This window comes from Dama dama, chromosome X, assembly GCF_033118175.1.
Source record: "Dama dama isolate Ldn47 chromosome X, ASM3311817v1, whole genome shotgun sequence".
Taxonomy (NCBI): Eukaryota; Metazoa; Chordata; class Mammalia; order Artiodactyla; family Cervidae; genus Dama; species Dama dama.
The window spans coordinates 39,891,829-39,911,132 of record NC_083714.1 but is presented as its reverse complement, the minus strand read 5'-3'; the positions used below and the strand labels follow the sequence as shown (position 1 = coordinate 39,911,132).

General features: G+C 38.2%; 1 protein-coding gene across 1 annotated transcript in view; it reads right to left on the bottom strand.

Moving 5' to 3' along the window:
• Window positions 1–19,304, bottom strand: part of ADGRG4 (adhesion G protein-coupled receptor G4) — a 111,078-nt gene that overhangs the window by 75,593 nt on the left and 16,181 nt on the right. The window contains 6 exon segments of the mRNA XM_061137545.1: window positions 1–77; window positions 80–187; window positions 190–884; window positions 886–920; window positions 1,014–1,795; window positions 18,166–18,780. Coding sequence (XP_060993528.1) covers window positions 1–77; window positions 80–187; window positions 190–884; window positions 886–920; window positions 1,014–1,795; window positions 18,166–18,780 — 2,312 coding nt within the window.

The window sequence follows — 19,304 nt, the reverse complement described above, 5'->3', positions numbered from 1 at the left end:
TGTTGTCTCTCCAAATGCAATTATACCATTTGTCTGTGTTTGTGTGTTCTCAGAAGCACTCTCTTCAGTAGAAAAATTGGTTCCACATCAGCAAGGGTAGATACTCTATCTACAAGTGGAACAACTGTCTCCTTTGGTGTTGAAAGAAGTTCATTTCCAAGTACTGTGGATGCAGGGGTGGTTTTAGTAGTAAGGTGCTAAATTTAGACTCAGGCAGTTTGGTTACAGATGTGACTCCAGAAACTGTGGAGAAATTAGTGAGCCATGGAGATGTCAATTTGGATAGAACTGTTGTGTATCTGTCTGTAGTAGTATTAGCAATAGTGGTGGCCTTGCTCTCTGTGGATGCTTCTGGTTGGATGATAATATTAGTAGTTGTGGATGACTGCTCTGTATTAGAAGTACTCCCATTTAACACTGATGTCAACAAGGTCTAATCTGGCCTGGAAGTCCAAGTGATCTCATTTGTGGAGAATAGATGGTCACCCTCATCACTTGTTGATTCCTTGGATGTGGAAGCTGATCTAGTAGAAATCAGAGGAAGCATGTTTTCACCACCTGTGGGTATATTCAGTGCATATACTGGCCCAGTGATTGTGGAGGAAAATAGAGTTTCACCCACTGTAGGTGCAAGTGTTTTCCCAGGAGTCAAGGCTGTATGTGTCATCTCAACACCAGTAACAGTCTGTACACTCTGAGCTCTGGTGAATGGAGAAGATGTCCTGAAAGAAAGTGCCACAAAAGAGACCTCTTTTGGTATGAAGGTAGATATTGCGTCTTCCACTGTGGGTGAAGAGTCAGCCTGGAAATTTGTAGATGGTGATTCTGTTTCAACTGTTCTTAGCACAGGTGTCATCTCAATAGACCTAGTTGAATAAACTAGGTATTTCCATATCAGTTGTGGCCAATGTGGATGCTGTCTGCTGCTGCTGCTGCTGTTAAGTCACTTCAGTCATGTCCGACTCTGTGTGACCCCATATACGGCAGCCTACCAGGCTCCCCCGTCCCTGGGCTGTCTGATTTCTAGGAAATACAGAATTCATTGAAACAGCTGTGGAGATAAGCACAGACTCAGGTGGCAGTGTTGACGCAGTCCCAAAGGGAGTAGCTGTAGTTGAAGTCAGATCCACTGTGGACTGACGTACACTTCCAGCAGCTGTAGATGCAGGAAACTCCTGGCTAGCTGTGGCAATAGGGAGTGCCCCAATACCTGTGGATTTGTGTTTGGGCCAAAATGTTGTAGACATGGATGTTGACTCAACAGGTGAGAATAAAAATGCTGTCCTCATAACAGCTGACTGAGATCCAGTTACTAAAGGTTTGAATACAATTGAATTGTTGGTAAATCTAGATGTGTACAGGAAATTAGTAGCTACCACTGGATGAGAAGTCTCAATAGCAATGGATTCAGCCATTTTGGTTGTCCTTGTGCTTTCTGAAGATGGGGATTTAGTTACTTTCATGGAATTGGTAGTAGGGCCTACGGAGGTACTCTTGGTAGACAGAGCAATGGCTGCTGATTTAGACAAAAGGTCTACTACGAATATAGCTGTCTCAGCTATGGAAGTCTTTTAAAAAATTGGTGCAGTCATTGTTTTCAGTGGTGGAGATGTTGTATTGGAATACAGTCGAGTTGTATAATCAGTTGCAAATACAGGCATGCTTTTAGACACCACTGTAGAAGAATATGCAGTCTTTTGCGGTTTTAGTCCAGTAACTTGGGATGGAGTTTTCAAGTCTATTTGTTGTGAAAGAGTGGTACTTGTTTCTTGAATTATTATATTTTCAGAAAGAACTGAAAAATTACAAAGCATATGTTAGTTTGGATTCAACTTTAGAAGTCAGAAAGGATTCTTTAAGAAAGAGCTTTATAATGACTTTTCATGTTCTTAAGAGGAAATGACTATCAGATATAAATCAAACCATGTGGTTACAATTGACCATTAATAACAGGGGTTGAGCTGTGTGGGTCCACTTACACATGGATTTTTTTTTCCAATAGTACAAATTACAGTAATTCACAATCCACGGTTGGTTGAATCCTCACGTGTGGAACAGCAGATATGGAGAAACAACAGATACAGAAGGCCAATTGTAAGTTGTAATGGAATTTTCACTGCTCTGGAGGGTTGACGTTCCTCATTTTCCCTTGTTCAAGGGTCAAATATACCTGGTTTTTCTTAAGATGACTTTCTACTTTCCAAGTTAAGTAACAAGTAGAAGGACATCCATTCCATGCTATTTTCATTAAAAAAAAAAAAAAAACACAGGCATTCCTAACAGAGGGATGCATGGTAGCACACTGATTAAGAGAATTACCTTTGGAAATGAATCAATCTCTTGAAAGACACAAGTTATCAAAACTCACTTAAGAAGAAACAGATAACTTTGAATAGTCCTGTATCTATTACTGAAGTTGGATTATGTCTTTAAGTCTTCCAAAAAAGAGGACCGGCTTTGGATTCAAATAGATGTATTTTTAAATCACGGTTCCCTCACTTATTCATTATGTAATCTTGGATTAGTTAGTTTACCTTTCTGTGCTTCACTTTACTCCTTTCTAATAAGAGATAATAACACTGACCTTAAAAAATTGTTTTGAGGGGATTTCCCTGGTAGTCCAGTGGATAAGACTCAGAGTTCCCAATGCAGGGGGCCTGGGTTCCATCCCTGGTCAGGGAACAAGATCCCACATGCTGCAACAAAGACTGAGCATGCTACAACTAAGACCCAACACAGCCAAATAAATAAAGATTTTTTAAAATTGTTTTGAGAATTGAGTTAATGCATGTAAAAACTCTTAGCATAGCACCTGGGGCACAGTAAGTGCTCAAAAATGATTAACTGTTGTCAAATGCTTATATTCATCTCAATACTGTAGATTAAAAATGTTTTGATCTGGGACACCAAGATTAAAATTTCTTGAACATATGTCATTTATGTATGTATATTTACAAATAATATGTATATATATAATATATAATAAATTTACAATATGTACATTACAAACATAGTCAAAATATGTCAAAAGAATGATAAAATAAATAGAAACTTCACAATATTTTCTTCCTGTACTCTAATGTATTATCTGTATACTCCCTAGAATTGTGCACCCCACTTTGAAGACCACTGGAGGCTATCTTATGTCTCAATTCAAGTCAATCAAATTGAACAAGTATTGTAAATACTATTGTAGATTCTGTGAGAAATGTATAGAGTTTATGACATGACTTTTTCCCTCAGAGAGCTCATATTTTATTGGGAAATCTTATATTACTGAAATATTTTTAGACAAAATGTAACATAATATTTTAAAAACAAAACAGTAAAAACACAATGAAATAATACAGTTGATAATAAAGTGAGCAATGGAATATACTCAGGTTTCACATCTCTAAAGTAATGAGTTGGCCAAAAGGTTTGTTTGGATTTTTCCATAAGATGTTACAGGAAAACCCAGGTGAACTTTTTGGCCAACCCAATACAAAGGACAATCAGCGCACTAGCTCTGAGGAATGAGGAAGCTTTTTTTTTTTTAGAAGATGTGGGCCTTTTGAGAAATGATAGGGTTTGGATAGTGAAAGCAAAGTCACACAGCAATGAATACAGAGGCACTGAAAGGATCAGTCTAACTGGAAGGGAGTATGCTGGATAGGGGTGCAAAAGAATGTCAGACTAGGATGGATAGGCAGACAGATAAAAGAAGGTAAGATAGCAGCTTTACTTACTACAAGCCAAGCACTGTGCTACTTGCTCTCTTATTTAATGCACCTAACAACCTTATAAGGTAGATATCACAATTAACCACATTTTAGAGTTGAAGAAACTGAGTGGCAGAATCTTTACATGAGTTGCTCAAGTTCACACTTGGAGGTCTATCACCTATGGTCTTAATCACTATACCATTTGCAAAGATGTAAATTCTTGAACAAGGAGATTAAGTTGATAAGAAGTAAATTTTAAAAGGTGACTCAGATGATAAAGAAGCTGCCTGAAATGCAGGAGACCTGGATTCAGTCCCTGGGTCAGGAAGATCCCCTGGAGAAGGGAATGGCAACTCACTCCAGTATTCCGGCCAGGACAATTCCATGGACAGAGGAGCCTGGTGGGCTACATTCCATGGGGTCTCAAAGAGTTGGACACGACTGAGCGACTAACACTTAGAACTTAGTCTTTAAGGAAAATGAATTCTATGGCAGTGTACAGGATGGGTAGGAATGGGAAGATACTGAGGGCAGGGAGACTTTTTAGAACACTGATAGAGTCCTCCTCCCCACCTCACTCCCACCAACCCAGCCATCCACTCTACCTGCACTTGAGTAGACAAGCACTGCTGGACAGAGCCATATAGGAGGATGAATGAATATTTCATAAATTCATGGTCACCAGCCTCAAACAAGCCTTTCCCACTGTGCATCCAGCCTAGTACATTTCTCTGGTCAATTTATGCTCCTACTCTGCAATCACTATTGATAGTCTTCCCCATTCTCAGACTTTACCCTCACATGTTTATCAAGTAACCTTGCCTCTTACTTCATAGAAAAAACAATAAAAGTCATCAGAGAGAAACTTGGCTGTGCTGACTTCCCCTCCTAATTTTAAACACGTTCCACTCTCTTGCAAAAGAAAACAAAACCCCTATATCCTTCTACAGGTACTGTCCTCTCACTCTTCCCCCCATCACACCCAAACTTTTTTAAAAGAAAGTTTATCAGACATCCCTAGTGGTCCAGTGGTAAAGACTCCATGCTTTCACTGTGGAGGGCTTAAGTTTGATCCCTGGTTGAGCTCAGATGGTAAAGCGTCTGCTTACAATGCAGGAGACCTGGGTTCAATCCCCAGGTCAGGAAGACCCCCTGGAGAAGGAAATGGCAACCCACTCCAGTACTCTTGCCTGGAAAATTCCATGGATGGAGGAGCCTGGTAGGCTACAGTCCATGGGATCGCAAAGAGTCGGACACGACTAAGCAACTTCACTGTCACTGAAGAACTAAGATCCTGCATGCCATGCAGTGTAGCCATAAAATAAAATAAAACTAATAATAAACATCTTTAAAAAGTTTAGCTATACTGGCTATCTCCATGCTCCCCTGACCCATTCTTTCACCCATAGTAAGCTGGCTTCTGCCATCATCATTCAACTGAACAGCACTCACTAAGGCCACCGGTGGCCTCCATGTAGACAAATACTATGAATACTTTGTCAGTCCTCATCTTACTTGACCTTTCAACAGCTTTTGATAACGTTGACCACTCCCTCCCTCTTAAAATACTCTTTTAATTGACTTCCGAGACATAATGCACTCTTGGTTTTTCTCTACTTCTTTGGCCACTCCTTCTGACTATCACCTTTGCAGACATACATTATTTTACCTGGCCATTAAATATCAGGGTTCCCCAGGGATCGGTCCCAGCACCTCTTTTCTTCTCACTCTATGGTTTCTTCATACCTTGGATTCCAACTTACACCAATGCACAGATGAATCTCAAAGTTATATTTCTATACCAGATTTCTATTCCAAACTCCACACTTATATAACCAATTGCTCACTTGACATCATCTCTTGCATATATATCTCATTAACACCTCAACTCAATATGCCCCAATCTGAACTCTCTCCAAACTGGGTCCTCTTTCAGTATCCCCTCAGTGAATGAAATCATCATACATTACACTGTGCAAGTCAAAACTCTCTCCCTCTGTCTCCTTCATTTTCTTTCATCTGCTATAGCCAACTCATAATCTTGTCGCATGGATCTTACCTGCTAAACATCTCTTGATTCCATCTTTTTCTCCATCATTATCACTTATCACTGTGCCCAAGCCACCATCAATCTCTCACCTAGACTATGACAGTAGCTTCCCAACTGGATTCTGCCTTCATTCTTGGTGCTCCTCCAATCTGTTCCATAATACGATCAGAATGATCTTTTTGAAATGCAAATTTGATCATGTATCTCACACACACACACACACACACACACACCTTCACATACTTAGCTCCCTTTAGTGGCCTTGTGTTACTCATAGGATTAAAAAAGAAAAAATTTTCAGGACTTCCCTGGTGGTCCAGTGGTTAAGAATCTGCCTTGCAATGAAGAGGATGGGGGTTTGATCCCTGGTTGGGAAGCTAAAATCCCATATGTGGCAAGGCAGCTAAGCCCGTGAACTGCAATTACCAAGTCTACACACCACAACGAAAGATTCCGGACGCTGCAGTCAAGATCCCACGTGCCACAACTAAAAGCTGAGGCAGCCAAATAAATACATAAATAAAGTATTTTTTAAAATTTTAGCAGAGTTTAAATAAACTATGCATGGTTTGTTCCCACCTACCGCTTCATTCTCAGTTTGTACTAAATTTCTCCCTTGTTTTCTGGGCTTTAGCCCATCAGCCTCATTTTAATCCTCTAATATTTGGCATTATTTTCCCACCACAAAAACATTGCATATGCTGCTACTTCTACTTAGAATGATCTTCCCACCCTTCTTCATCTGATTAACATCTATTCATCCTCCAGATCTCACTCATGCATCACTTCTTCAAGGAAGCCTACCTTCTTTTGCCTCGATGACTTAGTCAAACCAATCTATTCTAAGCTCTTATTACAACCTTCTTATGATATCCCTCATACCTCTTCTTCATAGTACTTGTCACAGATGCAGTTTTACATGTGTGCATGTGTGCTTATTAATATCTGTCTTTCTCACTACACTGTATGGGTAGGGACCTCATCTTTCTTTTCTCACTCACCATTGCATCCCCAGTGCCTAATACAGGGCCCAGCACATGGTCGATGTCCAATATATATTTGCTAACTAACTGGACAAGTGGAAATGATGAAGGTTTGGAATGAGATGAGAGTAGTGTGGGAAATCCCAATCCTACAGCTATTGGAAAGGAAGAATTGACAGGATATATTAGCAAAGAGGTTTAAGAAATGAAGATAGAGAAGTCTCAGAGAACTTAACTTCTGCTTTTGAACTAATTGGAGAACTGTGGTGATATTTATAGAACTAGGAAAATTGGGAGAGCAGCCTTACTCGGAAGGAAAACACCCACTTCAGGCTTGGATAAGGGGAATTTGGAATGATGGTGGAAAATCTAAGTGAAAATGGTGCATAGTAAAACTCAAGACTGAGTCATAATTTTTCTGCAGTTCAAATCACCCAAAATGAAATCATGCATATTTACCATTGGGAAATTATCATTTCGAATCTACCTAGGAAGCACAACATCTATGACGTAGGAATAACTATTGTGGTAGACAACCTACTAACTTATTTCACTGTCTCGGGCATTAAAATTGCTTTTAATTTGCATGTACAGAAATTCTGAGATGTGTGTGGGATGTTCTTTGAGATTCTGTGGTCGTCAGCAAATAGAATGAGTGGCGATCAGAAACCTGCAACTAGCTGTATAGATCAGTTGAAAAGTTCACACATTTATAAAAAGAAAACAAAGTGGTATAAGAAATACTTTTTACTTAATTTTCAACATTGTTTCAATTATCAGAGATTCACATCCTATCAAGCTATAACAGCACAATATTTATTTCAAGCTTTCTGCCTTCAGATTTGACCATAACTGCAAGTAAAAGAATTGTCAGGATCTTGGCTCCCATTTTTACAGATGGCTTTATCACAGCCAATTGGCTTAGCAAACCTGTTAAAGTGTCACTTATATCACATTGGAGGAGTGTGGCATCCCAGGGCCTGAATCACTCCCCATGAATGCACTAATTATTGAGAGAAGGGTTCACAATTCGCATTCCTTAACAAATGATTAATGATTGAGCTGCATTCACTTTTAGGAAAACAATAAAACACTAAATACCACAAAAGCCTAAGTTATGTTCTTTGATACAGCATTCAAGCAGCACTGTTACAGAAACCCTTAACAAGTAATGGGAAACTCTTTCAGAACACAGAGGATGGGAATTAGGCATGGTATTTTTATCTAGAGAGGGCTGAGCTATAGATGTTAATTGTTATTAACACTTCTTGTAAGCATCTCAAAAAGAAGCAAAAGATTGAGAAAAAGAAAGACAAATGAGTTGAACAAAACTGCCAAGCAGGTGGCATTTTAAGTACCAGATATCGCTTAGGAAATAATGCAACTTTCATTTTAACTTAGGGGCTTCCCAGGTGGCTCAGTGGTAAAGAATCCACCTGCCAATGCAGGAGACGTAGGAGATAGGAGTTCAGTCCCTGGGTCAGGAAGATCCCCTGGAGAAGGGAATGACAATTCACTCCAGTGTTCTTGCCTGGGAAATCCCATGGACAGAGGAGCCTGGTGGGCTGCAGTCCATGGGGTAGCAAAGAGTCTGAGCAACTGAGCACACACACATGCACACATTTTAACTTAAAACCTGGATTTGTATATTTCAGCAAACAAATCCCATTGAATCTTTCAGATGAAATGTTTTTAATAAAGACTCAAGTCTTCCATAATTAAATCACAGAATTTTAGAACTGCCTTGGAGATTGTATTCAATCCCCTCACTTAGAGATTAGGCCCAAAGAGGTGTAGTGTTGAGAAGATGAGATTTCCACAGGTGAAATATGTAGAGAAGAAATAAGACAGTGTACGCTGGTGCTTCAGTTATCCAGTACCCATAAGTGCATGCCCCCAATTTACACAGAAAACCACAAACCCTGGAGAAAGAAGGGACTCTATCTAAAAGAATCAAGGGTTGGCAAACTTAAATAATAAAAGCCAGGTTGTGCAGATGCTGAACTGCTCAACAGAAAGCAATCACCCAGAACAGTCAGATACAAACTTTAGAAGAGATCATCACAGTGCTAAACCAAAACATGAAGACACCTTGCAAGGCTTGGCATTGAAACCCATTGGGAATCCCAAATTATAGCCATGCCCTGAAACAATCTTGTTGTTTCTGTTTAAACGAACATCTTGAAAAACATCTACTTCTGCTTTATTGGCTATGCCAAAGCCTTTGACTGTGTGGATCACAACAAACTGTGGAACATTCTTAAAGAGGTGGAAATACCAGACCACCTTACCTGTCTCCTGAGAAATCTGCATGCAGATCAAGAAGCAACAGTTAGAACTGGACATGGAACAATGGACTGGTCCCAAATTGGGAAAGGAGTACGTCAAGGCTGTGTACTGTCACCCTGTTTATTTAACTTATATGCAGAGTACATGATGCGAAATGCCAGGCTGAATGAAGCACAAGCTGGAATCAAGATTGCTGGGAGAAATACCAATAACCTCAGATATGCAGATGACACCACCCTTATGGCAGAAAGCAAAGAGGAACTGAAGAGCCTCTTGATGAAGGTGAAAGAGAGAGTGAAAAAGCTGGCTTAAAACTCAACATTCAAAAAACGAAGATCATGGCCTCTTGTCCCATCACTTCATAACAAATAGATGAGAAAACAATGAAAACAGTGACAGACTTTATTTTCTTGGGCTCCAAAATCACTGCAGATGGTGACTGCAGCCATGAAATTAAAAGACTCTTGCTCCTTGCAAGAAAAGCTATGACCAACCTAGATAGCATACTAAAAAGCAGAGACATTACATTGCCAACAAAGGTCCGTCTAGTCAAAGATATGGTTTTTCCAGTAGTCATGTATGGATGTGAGAGTTGGACCATATAAAGAAAGCTGAGTGCTGAAGAATTGATGCTTTTGAATTGTGGTGTTGGAGAAGACTCTTGAGAGTCCGTTGGACTGCAAGGAGATCCAACCAGTCCATCCTAAAGGAAATCAGTCCTGAATGTTCATTGGAAGGACTGATGCTGAACCTGAAACTCCAGTACTTTGGCCACCTGATGAGAAGTGTCTCATCTGAAAAGACCTTGATGCTGGGAAACACTGAAGGCAGGAGGAGAAGGGGATGACAGAGGATGAGATGGTTGGATGGCATCACCGACTCGATGGACCTGAGTAGGCTCTGGGAGTTGGTGATGGACAGGAAGTCTGGCATGCTGCAGTCCATGGGGTCACAAAGAGTTGAACACAACTGAGCAACGGAATGGAAATGAACTGAACTGAAACAATATTCCTTGAATAATCACTCATATCCCAAATAGAGTCGATCTAATCATGTCAGTAGCTTTTTAACCAAGAATCATGGGAATTAAAGATCTTTTCAAACTCTAAGTCTAGTAATTAATTAGAATGGTCTAGCAAACCTGTTCAATTGATGCAGAAAATTCATTTGACAAAATCCCACATCCATGCATGAAAAAATATATCTTGGCAAGTTCAGAATGGAAGGTGTTTCTACTAACTCGATAAAGATCACCAAGAAACCTACAGCTAACATCACCCATAATGGTGAAAGGCTGAATGTCTTCCCACTAACACTGGGAAATAGGCAAGGATGTCAACTCTCACCACTCTTATTCAACATAAATAGTATGGCAAGTTAGAGGAACTCCAATAAAAAAGGAAAAGAAATAGTAGGCATTGCAGATTAAGTGATTGTCCATGCAGAAAACCTCAAGAAAGCTAAAAAAAAAAGTCTCCTGAAACTTAAAAGTGAGCTTATTAAGGTGGGAGGATACAAAATTAATACAAAGTAAAGAGCTCTTAGACTTGACACCAAAAGCATGATCCACAAAAAGAATAATAATAGATTATACTTGATCAAAACTAAAAGCTTTTGCTCTGTGGAAGCCCATGTGAAAAGGATAAAAGAGTAATCTACAGATTAGTAGAAAAGATTTGCAAAACATATGTCCAACAAAAGACTAGAATATATAAAGAATTCTCAAAACTCAACAGTAAATACATCCAATTTAAAAATGGAGAATAAATTAGGAGTTCGGGATTAACATATACACACTACTACATATAAAATAGCTAAATGACAGGGACTTGTATAGCACAGGAAACTATACTCAATATCTTGTAATAATCTATATGGAAAAGAATCTGAAGAAGAATATATATGTGTATAACTGAATCACTTTGCTGTACACTTGAAAGTAACACAACATTGTAAATTAACTATACTTTAATTTTTAAAAAAAGAGAAAATAAGCAAAAGACATGAATAGTTCATTGAAGAGGTTATATAAATAGCAAATAATCACAGGAAAAGAGGTTCAACATTCTTAGGCATCAGGGAAATGCAAATTAAAACCACAATGTGACATCACTACAGACTTACCAGAATGGCTAAAATTGAAAAACAGTGACAATACTCAACGCTGACAAGAATGCAGAGAAACTGGACCATTCATACACTGCTGGCAGAATAGAATATGGTACAATCACTTTGGCAAACAATCTGACTATTTCATATAAAACTAAATGTTCAACTATTACAGTTTGGGGCATTCATCCCAGAGAAACAAAAACCTATTCTCACACAGAAACCTACACACAAATACTCATAGCAGAGGGTTTTTTTGGTAATAGCAAAAAATTAGAATCATCCCAGATGCCTTTTAACAGGTGAGTGGCCAAACAGTAATATATCCACACCATGGAATCTTACTTTGCAGTGGAAAGAAATGAACTATGGATAAACACAACAACCTGGATGACTCTCCAGAGAATGATGCTAAGTAAATAAAAGCCAATCCTGGGCTTCCCAGGTGGTTCAGTGGTAAAGAATCTGCCTGCCAGAGCAGGAGACGCAGGTTTGATCCCTGGTCCGGGAAGATCCAACATGCCGTGGAGCAATTAAGCCCATGTCCCACAACTATCGAGCCTATGCTTTAGAGCCCACAAACCGCAACTACTGAGCCTGTGTACTGCAACTACTGAAGCCCACGCACTCTAGAGCCCATGCTCTGCAACAAGAGAAGCCACCACAATGAGAAGCCTATGCACTGCAGCTAGAGAATAGCCCCCACTTGTCACAACTAAGAAAAATCTGCATAGCGATGAAGACCCAGCACAGCCAAAAATACAAATAAATAAATAGATAAAGTTTTAAAAAACAAATCCTTAAAGGCTACATATTGTATGATTCCATTTGTTAATGTTTTTGAAATGACAAAGTTTTAGAAACAGAGGACAGATTATTTGTAATTGTCAAAGGTTAGGGATGCAAGAAGCAGAGATGTGGGGAAAGGGAGGAAGGTGGGTGTGTTTATAAAAGGGCAACATGATGGATCATTGCAGTGTTGAAACCATTAACCATTCTGTATCTTGACTGTGGCGATGGACACGCAAGCCTACACAGGTGATAGAACTGTATAGAACTTAATACACACACACACACACACACAAATGAGTACAAGTAAAACTAGAGAAATCTGAATAAGATCAGTGTATTGTGTCCAGGTCAATATTCTGATTGCTTTACAAAATGTTACAACTGGGGGGAAATGGACAAAGTGTACAAGGAATCTCCAGCTGCATGTGAACCTACAGTTATCTCAATGAAAATTCATTAAAAGAAGCAAATGCAAAAGTCCACACCCTGCAGGCAGTTGAACAATAACTGAATGTCCGTTTGTACTGGAGAGACCACAGAAGCCATGAAGAGTGGCCTCCGTCTTTGAAGGGCTTACGAACGCGTTTCATCTCATTCACCTTTTGTGAACAAGAGATCACTTGCACAAAAGACCTGCATGAGTTTTGCTGTCTCTGTATTTTAAAGTGGTGATAATCCATACTAATTCATAGAGGCCTGTGGACTTAATTGTCATTTGCTCCTTCACTTTAGACCAAATTGTATTATTGTAACCATTGGGAGATAGAGGACAGAGGTATGGAGTAGCTGAATATTCATGAGGCATTTTGTTGCAGATGTACCTGCCAACAGAATATTAAGTAGAACATTTGCTAAGGTACCAAATTCTGCTTGTGATTTGGGTATATCACCTCATATTAAATCTTTGCATTTTTCTAGACCACATTTCACATCTGATTTTTCTTTCAATCACAACCTCTGGAAATATAATTCAGAGTGTGTTTATTAGATTTGTGAGAGATAATGGTGACCAGAAACTGTCACAGGCACATCTGCCTATGGGTTAGAAAAAATACAAAATGAGCATCTTTAAGATGATGAGGAAAAAAAATTGTTTTCAAAATGGTGTCTGTATTCAGTTACCAGGCAAGGACACAAAAAATGAATCCTGCAATAGAGAGAGAGAGATAGGCTAGAAGTTTCCATCTCTGAATCCATAGACGAATGTCACTCTGTGCAGGAGAATACAAATAAGGAGGTTTGAACGAACTTCAAACAGCCCTTGCTTATCTTTCATGATGAAAAATGAGTATCGCACAGAGAATTGATGTACAGGGGCAAAACCAAATCGCCTTTTAGCTAGAAGAGCCCATCAGAGCATCCTATCAGAGCTGATAATTGGACAGAAGGCTTAATAGTGGGCTAGACAAATGTCTTAGATAGTACATAAACTATATAATCAATCTCTGCATATTTTAAGAATGGTTAGTTCATAAAGTAATTCAAAACAGCTGGAGCATTAGATTAATTAATGGGCTTCCCTGGTGGCTCAGACAGTAAAGAATCTGCCTGCAATGCAGGAGACCTGGGTTCGATCCCCAGGTCGGGAAGATCCTCTGGAGAAGGAAATGGCTACACACTCCAGTATTCTTGCTGGAGAATTCCATGGATTAATTAATAAATCTTAGCAAATCAACAGCTTCATGCACACAAGGACCTTATGCTTTGATACAGGGTAGATTTTGCAGAATTGACTCAGTTCATGTTACTTTATTCTTTTCCAAGAAGGGATTTCTCAAATGCATTAACTGAGTGATTTAATCTACATACCTTTAGGAAGACTCTTCACCTTCATACATTCCCAAGTCAGAACAAATCTTTGTTGGATCATGTGTCTGAGCTGAGATTAGGAAATTATGCTCAATATACCTAGAGAGGAATTTCAGCTTGTGATCAGTCCCTAACTGTCACTTCAAGAAATTCCGGTCACCATCCATTCCTTTTAAAAATACATTAGACTTTTGCCACATCTAAAGCCTGGAAACAACTTAAAAGTCCTTCAAAGGGAGATTATTGAATAAATTATACCATAGCTCTATTGTATATAATCAGAAAGCCCTATATTTTCTGATATTGAAATATCTCCAAAATATACTATTAAATGTAAAAAAAAAAAAATACAGAGGACTATGCTTATGGTCATGATCTCAAATGTGAAAAAGAAAAATGAAGAATATTTACACTGAAACACAGTTTTAAATTGTTTCTGCAAGGATATATAAAAAAATTAATCATTACTTTTAGGGAGAAGGACTTGGGCTAAGGGATTGAAGAGAAAGGAGACTTTTACTTTATGTCTTTATGCATTGTTTGAATTTTAACCATGCATGTCATTACTTTTAACTTAAAAACTGAATCAAAAAAAAACTGAATCAATTTTAATGAATAGTTTAATAAAATAACTAGCAAAAATGGTAAATCAATTTAAACCATAAAAGCTTATATCCTTTTGTCTTGAAATTGTACTTTTAATCATGTTTCCTGTGAAATTACAAGCCCATGTATACCAAGATGTGTGTACAAGAAAATTCACTGTAGCATTATTTGTAACTGCAAAGTTGGAAGCAATTTAAATGCCCATTGATGGTGAGTTAGTCAAATAAATTATAGTATACCTATACAATGGATATATTAATATGAAACCCCAAAACGAATGAGGTGGATATATTACTAAACATCTGATGTGGCCATCATATTAAGCTAAAATAAATCAAATTGCAAAACTACGTGTACATATGCATATATTATTTTTGTTTTTTAAACTATACACACACATTATAAATCCACAGGAAAAAAATTCTAAAAGAAAAATGACACCTCTGTGGAGAGGATGCAGGGTAGGTTTTACTGTATACTTAATGTACTTCTGTATTATTTGAGTTTATTTTATTCACAACAATATGTATCGCATTTATAATATTTTTAAATAAAGAGATGCTTTAAAACTACTCTAAAATGAAATTACTAATGATTTTGATGCTTTAAAACTACTCTAAAATGAAATTACTAATTATTAGCACCTTTGCCTTGATTATTATTTCTTAAATAATAAACACCTTTATTAAAATAAACCCTTTGTTTATTCCTGAGATATCGACAACTACAATGAATACTTGTTTATTAAACTCAAGTAGTGTTCATGGTTTTCAGCAAATGTTCCCCCAAAACATTGTTCTCATTAATATATAAATATATACATATACAATTTATGAATAAGTAGGTTTATTGAGAATTATAACCTAGTAATGTGCTCATTACAATTTATTTTTGAAAAGTCATAATCTTTCTATGGAACATAAATAGCAATTTATTAGGCAAAAGCTGAAGCTAGACATGTAGTAACCACTTCTATTTATTCAGATAATTGCCCTCTTTTTCCCAGATGTCAGATGGCAGCATGGAGGTAGAAGAAATTCTGTGGTGTTACATTTCCTTCAGTGGGGAGCAGGCAGTGATCATAGCTGATAACCAGGTGGGTTAGCAGCAGCAGCAATTCGCTTCAAAGGAAGCTTCTAAGACAGTGTCTCATAAGATTTTGGGGGGCCACAGACTCCTTTGAGGTAGTCCTGCAAGCTGTGGAGGGTGAAAAGAATGGCTTTGCAACAGGACAGACCTTTGTTCAAATCCCTGCTCTGCTACTTATTTGATGGGTGACCTTCAGCAATTTATTTAAACTCTCAGAGCCTCTCTTTCCTCATCCATAAAGTGCCTGGCACACAGCAAGGACTCAGTAAAAGGCAGCAATTATGTTATTTTAGAATATGATGAAAACTACAGACTGTCCTCGGGGGGAAAAATTCACCTTACATTTTTAGCATGGTGCATACCATCTCAAGGACTTTACTCACCCGTCAAAGCCATTCTGCCCCTCAGGTTAGAAACCCCTGGTGTAAGGTTTGAAAAGGACATTTGAAGACACCAGAATAATAAAAATAACATTTTCTACTCCTTTAACTATTTTAGGTTGTGTTTTCTTTTGCTTGTTCATTGTATTGGATTATTTGTATATTATGTCCACCAGGACTTAATGAGAACAAGAGGATAGATTATACATCAAAAAGTGTACAAAACAGCAAAATGAATGAGGGCCATCTAACACTTTAACACTTCAGTTAGATTTAGTCATTTACCAGCAAAGTGTAGGAAAGACCATTGCCATTCACTGGCCAGATTAGGCTTTCAAAGACCACCGCTAAGTATATGGATTTAATAGAGCCATACTTCTGGTTCATTCCATCAAAGACAAAGTTACTTGAAACTGCTTTGAGTGAGCTGTTCAGCCTTAACCTACTAGTCCCTAGCTCAGTTTTTGTAAGCAGAGCCAGCCTGGACTTTTCACTTTCATTTTCAAGCCTTCACAACAGAGAAAAACCAAATGCCTTCAGGTAGTAACTCAAAGGAAGAGCTCTCCTGTTCCTTTGTATTAGTCTGAGCTCAAAGAAATACAGAAAGCTTCCGGAATGTGCCTCTGCCATTAACTCAAACAGTTTCCAGACCATTGGTGAAAATCTATCTCCAGAGTCAGTAAAAGCCCTATTAGGCAAGGATATGGCCCCTAATCCCTCACTACCCCCTCCCAAACCCATAAGAACAGTAAAAAATATTCTTCTAAGAATAAATGAACATTTCAGGAAATGAGAAAAAACTCTATCTGTATGCTGTTATCAATGACTTTGCCCACGCTTTGGCTGCTGCTAACGATGATGGAGAAGATTGGATTTGAGAAGTGGGGTCATCCAGAGAAAAACAATCTTAAATTTCCTCCTTAAAACTGGAAAGAAAGAAATACATGTGTAATTCCAAAAACCCAAGTTTCTTACAAGAGTTTCATTCCAAATGGTTCTCCCACATCACCATTGCTTTCAAAAGAAAAAATAATTGGTTTGCCAATATTATTTCCCACTAAAAGGGATCGGGGTTCTTTGGTAAAATGGCTGAGTCTTGGGCTGAGTGGGAAAAGTACAAGATGAGCCTCTAACACTAATATTGTGCTAGAAACTAAGGAAGTACTAAAAAAATAATGGGAATGTGTCAAAAGGACACAAGAGCCAGATTGAAGGACTCCCACTGGCCAAATCTGGGCCAATCTGAGCATGAAAATAAAAGATAGCGACAGACTGTAACCCATTGAATAAACTAAGAGTCCATGAGTTCATGCTAATATAAACATATAAACAACTGGAGGAATAAATAAGTAAATGTGGAAGAAGACACTTCCTCACAATAGAATACTAACTAATAAATAAGGGAAAATGATGGAGTTCTAAAAATCATCATTTTGTAGTCACTATAATAATAAGTGATTGAGGCATGAATCATCAATAGATATAAAACTACTGGGTGAAAGTTTAATAAGAACAGGATATTGACATAGTTTCCAAATATCTCCCAGGAAATTACTTAATTACAAAGGAAAAAAATAGTAACTTTGCAGTGGAGAAATCTAACAGTCATTATCAGAAACAATTGATCAAAGTTTCCATCAGCAGTAATGAGACCAATTGGCATCATGAAAGGCAGGGAAAGACAAAGGATCTGTTCCAGATAGAATCTATAAAGATTCATAACTAAATCAAATGTATGATCTGAATTGGATCCTGGACCAAGTAAAACAAGAGAAATTATTAGGACAGTTGGATAAATTTCAATATGGGCTATGAATTAGATATTAGCATTGTATCAACGTAAAACTTCCTGATTTTGACCACTGTACTGTGGTTATGTAAGAGAATTTCCTTATTCTCAGGGAATTACACACCAAGATACTAAGGGATTGAAATGAAGTCTTATATCTGCAACTTAATCTCAAATTATTAGGAAATAATTTGTGTGTATGTGTGTGAGGGGGTGGGTGTGAGAGAGAGTGTGTGTGTGGAGTGGGGGAAAATAAGGAGAGTGAGAGGGAGAAAGATAAAACATATGAGGAAATTGGAACAGTCAGTGAAGTTGGGTAGAGAATACATAGAAATGTTTTGTCCTATTCTTGCGATTTTTCTGTAAATTTGAAATCATATCAAAATACAAAACAGAAAATAATATTTGCTTTAAGTTAAAAGAAAAATGACAAAACTGGGGCAACCTTAGGCCCCCCTGGGGAAGACAGAACCTGAGCCTAGGAGTGGGTTGTTTAGAGTAGCGAACAGAAGAGTTCTGTACCATCACTACCTTTGCTAAGAAAGACAATTCATCAGTTACTCACAGCAGTTCAGTTTCACATCAATAGTTGGAATGATCTTGTTGACGAGCCAAACATCTTTTTCCCAACTAAACACATTTCTGTTCAGACACTTCATAAACTCTTCATTTCCCAGGATGTGGTCCCAGAGTTGAAAGTAGCACAAGCTGCTGGTGAACCTAGGAACCAGGCCTTGAACCTGGTCATTACCTTTCTTGAGAAAATGTCCTAGAACCAGAGTCCTATTAGGCGCTAGGTTTTGTGGTTGATCCGTAATTATCAGTATCCTTTTCTTATTCAGGAAGAGCTCTAATCTGCCTTTCACACCACTCCATACCAACCATACTGTGTGCCACTGAAATGGAATCAGGTGGTAACAGATGTGAAAGGTCTTGCCAAATTTGTACATGATTAGCTGCTGATGATCTCCCGAGAGATCAAGTTCTATGTCTTCTCTGCCCAGGAAAGTATTATTAGTAATGTAGGAGAAAGCCATACAATCACTTGATTTGACACTCACAAATCGCAGGTCAAGGCCTACTGTGAATTGACTTAGTTCAGGAATATTGTTGGTCAGGCTTACATATGTGTCAGCTTTGCCATAAAAATCCAGCCTTTTTCCTTTTAGTGAGAGTGCATCTGTTCACTTTTGGGGGAAGGGAAAAGAGAAAACAAATGAAATTTCAGTAACAAAAAAAAAATCAATTTTAACATCTTCCTTAGCCATAGAGTCAAATCCAGATTGTACAAGACTATTATGAGTCAATACTGGTGCACATAAGCTGAAAGAGTAGATATAAAAAAAAAAAATCACCTCTATTTGACATGTAACTTTATTTTGGCAGAAGAGCTTCTTCCTAATTATATTTAGCCTGGGATAGAATGAAAAGTTAGATTAGTGTTCCCAGAGGCCACAGCACACACCAACTGAACAATCTGAGGGAGGGGGCAGTTAGAAGTGTGCGGCTAGTGGTGGGGAGAGGCCAGGAAAAGGCAGCACGGACTTAAAATTTGCTGCACATAATACTCACTCATACAATCAAAAGATGACCATTTCCATCTACCTAACTGCCTTATTATATTCACATTGCAACAGCAATTTATTTCTCCAATGCCTTTCGCTGATCCAAATTACCTGATTTATTCTGCCTCTGGAGATGGCT